This window comes from Terrapene carolina, unplaced genomic scaffold (genome assembly GCF_002925995.2).
Source record: "Terrapene carolina triunguis isolate 2854851 unplaced genomic scaffold, T_m_triunguis-2.0 Scaffold998, whole genome shotgun sequence".
Classification (NCBI taxonomy): Eukaryota; Metazoa; Chordata; order Testudines; family Emydidae; genus Terrapene; species Terrapene triunguis.
The window spans coordinates 1,622,001-1,627,138 of record NW_020665349.1 but is presented as its reverse complement, the minus strand read 5'-3'; the positions used below and the strand labels follow the sequence as shown (position 1 = coordinate 1,627,138).

Below are 5,138 nucleotides of genomic sequence, written 5' to 3'. Positions count from 1 at the left end.
GGGGCCCTAGGGGGATGTGTGGTTCTGAGGGGATGGGACCCATGGGACGGGGGAGTAACATGGGGGGGGGATGGGGGATACAAGGGGGACCCATGGGGCGAGGGGCTGGGGGGGTAATGCGAGGGGGGCCCTAGGGGGATGTGTGGTTCTGAGGGGATGGGACCCATGGGATGGGGGAGTAACATGGGGGGGCACGGGGATGGGGGATGCAAGGGGGACCCATGGGGCGAGGGGCTGGGGCGGTAATGCGAGGGGGGCCCTAGGGTGATGTGTGGTTCTGCGGGGATGGGACCCATGGGATGGGGGAGTAACATGGGGGGCACGGGGATGTGGGATACAAGGGGGACCTGTGGGGTAACATAAGAGGGGGACTCATGGGGGGTGGCCTGGCGGGCAGAGCCAAGTGTGAGTTGTTGGTCAAGCCCAGGGCAGGCCACTGGGTCCCTGCCAGCTCTTGGGGCGCAGCTGCACCGAGTCGTAACAGGTGCCCACGTGCCTGGTGGGTGTGACGCTGGGACCCAGCCCATCAGCTGGCAGGGCCCGGTAGGAGGCTGCCTGCCTGGGGGATGTGGCCATCTCTAATGTCTTCTTCCCTGAATGAAGCCAGGCTCCCCATTCTAAGCTCAGTGTCTTGTGTTGATGGGAGCCAGGGATGTGGCGGGGCCGTGGGCCTCCTGCGCGGGGCTGACTTTGCCTGGGTTTGTTGGTGCTGCAGGCTTGGACCATGAGCAGGCCTTCTCCAAGATCATCGTGGAGCTGCGGAAGAAGCACCCAGGCCACATCCTGCCGGACGAGGACCTGCAGTGGGTGTTTGTCAACGCGGGCGGGTGGATGGGCTCCATGTGCCTGCTCCACGCCTCGCTCACCGAGTACGTGCTGCTCTTCGGGACGGCCGTCGACACGGGGGGGCACTCGGGTAAGCAGGGCTCGGCTACATTCAAGCAGAGAGGCTCGGGTTGAGGGGTTGCTATTGGATAGCCAGTGCTTGGAGCGCACTTTGATCTCCAACTCGAGAGTCTTGCACCCCAACCTCTAGTGCTGCAGGCATGACCCTAGCTCTGCAGTCTCTGGGCTCATGCTCGCTGAGGATGGAGGCAGAACCTTTCCCCCAGGGCTCAGCCTGTAGAGGGCTGGAAAATCTCATCCCACCTTGTAAGCCGCGGGGTGGGAGGGAGATTCAGACTTCATAGTCCTTTGCTCTCCAGGACAGAGGCTGAGCCACTTTTGCAATGTGTGCGGATCACACATGTTTCCAGCCCCCAGGAACTGGGCTGTGAGTCAGGGACTCCGTTGTTCCCTGCATTCAGGTCCTGAGCTCATAACTTTACTGTCAGTCGGAGAACTGTCCCAGGTTTAGAAGCAACCCTCTTCCCTCCACTCCCGTTGCCCCCGCTAGGCATGAAAGCCACCTGTTTGGAAGGGGTTAAAAGAACTGGCCTAAATGTGTACTTGGTCCAAACACCCTGCACAGTCCTTATAGGGCGGTACACCTAGGGAGCCATTGGGGATCTTGGCCTCAGTGCAGTGATGCGGGGGAAGGGGGACTTGTCCTGTGTTTCTCTGCCTTTTAACACCTTTTACACTAAAACAAACAACCGTGGTGTTTCCTCGACTGTGTCGCCCAAACACAGCTCAGCTGCCTGGCCAGAGGAATCCCAGAGAGATCCCCACGCTCCAGAGCTAAGGCAAGATTGTTCCCTGCAGTGCATCCCCTTGAGCTTTTTCTAGTCTAATAAGTGACTGAAGCAAACGGCTTCATCCCATTCCTTTTAGACCTTTGTCCTACCCCTGATAACTCTGCTCCCTCCATGGGACTCTTTCCCCATCAGGCCCTTGTACATGCCTGTGGTACCTTCTCTTCTCTCCACTGCCCCCTGCCAGCTGTGGTTGGGCTGAGCTGAAAAAAATTAGCACTTCCAATCATCCCTCTTATGTCCGTAGCTCCCCAGCATGGTCTGTCTGGTAAGAGGAGTGTCTCTGCCTTGTGATCCCTCTTCGTTGCCTCTTCAGTGGGGTGGCTGGGCATCCAGGATCCCCCAGCCCAGGAATGCTGTGTAAACACACTTGCCGAAAGAAACCATGTTGAGGCCCAAAAAGGGAGCCTGTCTTGTGTCTGATTTCTCTTCTCCCCATGGGTAGTTGACTCCAGCACATGTTGTTAGCTGCTGAGCAGTGAAGCCAAGACTAGTGAGAAAAGCCCAGGCCCCAGAGACCACTGGCCCAGGATGTCTGACTGCCTGTCCCTCAGATGGGCCATGGTGGGGGTGTGCTGATCAGCAGAGCCCTCCTGCCTCCAAGAGCCAAATGAGGGGGAACGCAGCTGGATCCCCAGAGAATGGAGGAGGCAGAAGCAACTCGAGACCCTTTCCCTTTAGCCTGCAGCCAGCATCTCAAGGTTGCCTCCGAGCTCCTGTTCCCTTTGATTCCCTGTGGCAAACGATCATAGAGAGGAAGGTGGCAGCATGCGGTTGGGTGGGCTCCTGTCCTTGGCAGAGCCCCTGGGGACACAACAAGCAGCCAGATCCAAGCTGTGGGTGGAAGGGATTTGTTCCATGAGCTTTTGGAGACCTGGATATTAAGGCCCCACCTTCCCCCATAACAGTGCTGAGATTTCACGCTGTGTGCCTCTCTTGCAGGTCGGTACTGGGCTGACATCTCTGACACCATCATCTCGGGGACCTTCAGGCAGTGGAAGGAGGGGACGACCAGAAGTGAAATCTATTACCCAGGTGCTGTTACCCAGGGTTCTTTCAATCCAAAGCTCTTGGTAACCTTATTCTGGGCGAGGTGGTGTCAGGAAATAAATCGGTGGGGACATGGCCATCCGACCGATAGGTGGCTGGCACAAACAGGACAATACAAGAGTGTTCATACTTAAAGCTATACTTTACTTAGTCTTAAGCACTTGCACACGTCTGCAACAGGTTGGTAAAACACCCCAAAAAATTTCAGATGCATATTTACCCAGGGCCTTGAGGCGGTGTCAAGCTGATAACTGCAACCATCCAGTGGCCAGCCGGATGTCTGCAGGGAAGCTTGAGAGGTGTCCAGGCACTGAAGTGTCCATTGAGCTCAGATTTCTTCCTCTTTTTATATCCAACTTGTTAGCATTACATAGCTTGTTCATTAACAAAACTGTTGAGCAGAAGCCAAGATAAGGGTGGAGATTTCCACCCTGTCAGGTGGACAATTTTCCATCAGTCAAGCAGGAGAACTTTCCATCAGTTAACTAGCTGTATAGCAATAGTTAACTACTGCCAGACTTTCCATCTTGCAAAATGGCATGCTTCGGAAAAGCAGCTCAAGTGAGGCGGGCAGAGGGTCATGTTTACTCCTTTGAGGTCACTCACTCCACCCTCCCCTCCTGGTCTGTTAGTTGTGCTAGAGTTTCAGAAAGGCCTCCTTTTAGCTGCTTTCAGCAATAAGTGTAGCAATTGGTATTCCAGCCGCTCGCAGTGGTTTACACATGTTACTGGGCTCTGGGCTATCAAAAATCTGCTCCTTCAGTCCATGTGGCACTGTCAGCGCCAGCCCCACCCACTCGCGTTTGAAGGTCTCCCGTGGGTGGCTGCCTTTGCAGGGCTGGTTGCCGTGGGCTTTTCATGTAGTGATTTGAATGGATAAGGCTAGAGCTTTGTTAGCCCCACAGGATAGAGGGAAACGTATAGGGCACAGCAGATTAGCCTGTAGAACATCACACCTCTAGTTCTCATGGAGGCCACGAGTCGAGCAGGATTGAAGGAAAGCGTACACGCTGATGGGTAACGAGCACATCTCCATCAGGTGGGATTAAAAAAAACATGGGGAGGGTTATAAAGCCGCCTGGTTCAGAGCAGGAGCCAGCCACTGAGTGTCAGGAGAAAACTGCCCCTTTGGAAAGGCTGTTCCTTGATTCTACGCCAGGGGGCATCCTTGCAACCTTCCTTGGAAGCAGCTGGTACTGGGGGAACAGGCTTCTGGATTAGCTCCCCCTCCGGCAGTTCTCCAGCAGGGCGCTGAGCACCCCCCTTGTCCCGGGCTAGGAGTGGAGGTTCATCAGGCCCACAAAGAGCTCCGTGTGCTGTCTCTGGAGACATACCGGGAGCAGCATGTTGGAACCAGTATTTTTCAGAATAACGGCCAGTGCTCTCTCTGTCTATCTGCCTGCAGGGGACACCATAGTGCACCAATCCGGAGAGGCCACGGCTGTCCAGTGGAGCGCCGGCACCTGGATGGTGGAGTACGGCCGTGGCTTCATCCCCTCCACGCTCATGTTCGCCTTGGCCGACACCATCTTCAGCACTCAGGACTTCGGCACCCTCTTCTGCACCCTTCGGGTTTATGCCAAAGCCTTACTCCTGGAAGCAGGTGCCTACTTCAGCCATCTGGCCCAGTGAGACCACCCTCCCCACACACCAGCACGGCCTCACAGGAAGGGCGCCCTTTTCCCATCCCCCACCATCATGCAGATTGTACCAGAAAGGCAATGGGCAAGAGCACCTCTGCCCCTTTCCCCACGCAGGCGTGCCAGGTAGGCTGACCGTTAGCTGTGTCGTCCGCCTGCCGCAGCGAGCGCTCAGCCGGGGGAGAAACAGGCAATAACACATAATGGATAAACCTAGATCACTATTTTTTTAATATCCAAATGTTCCTCTATATTTCTGTAACGAGACTGCAGCGACTGTTGAGCTGCCACCCACGTCTGTGTGTGCCCTTGCTTTCTGTCTGCAGCTGTCTCTCGTGCTCTCTCAAAATGGCAAATGAAATTTAATATGGATAAATGTAAAGTAATGCACATTGGAAAAAATAACCCCAACTATACATACAATATGATGGGTATTAATTTAGCTACAACTAATCAGGAAAGCGATCTTGGAGTCATCGTGGATAGTTCTCTAAAGACGTCCACGCAGTGTGCAGCAGCAGTCAAAAAAGCAAACAGGATGTTAGGAATCATTCAAAAAGGGATAGAGAATAAGACGGAGAATATCTTATTGCCCTTATATAAATCCATGGTACGCCCACATCTTGAATACTGCGTACAGATGTGGTCTCATCTCAAAAAAGATATACTGGCATTAGAAAAGGCTCAGAGAAGGGCAACTAAAATGATTAGGGGTTTGGAACGGGTCCCATATGAGGAGAGTTTAAAGAGGCTA

At 54.4% G+C, this 5,138-nt stretch overlaps 1 protein-coding gene across 1 annotated transcript; it reads left to right on the top strand.

The window, feature by feature from the left end:
- The first annotated feature begins 639 nt into the window (after positions 1-639).
- On the top strand, positions 640-4,803 carry SIGMAR1 (sigma non-opioid intracellular receptor 1). The gene is made up of 3 exons (XM_026661312.1): positions 640-916; positions 2,637-2,729; positions 4,150-4,803. The coding sequence occupies exons 1-3, from the start codon at positions 640-642 to the stop codon at positions 4,374-4,376; spliced, it is 597 nt and encodes a 198-aa protein (XP_026517097.1). The 3' UTR covers positions 4,377-4,803.
- The last annotated feature ends 335 nt before the right edge of the window (positions 4,804-5,138 follow it).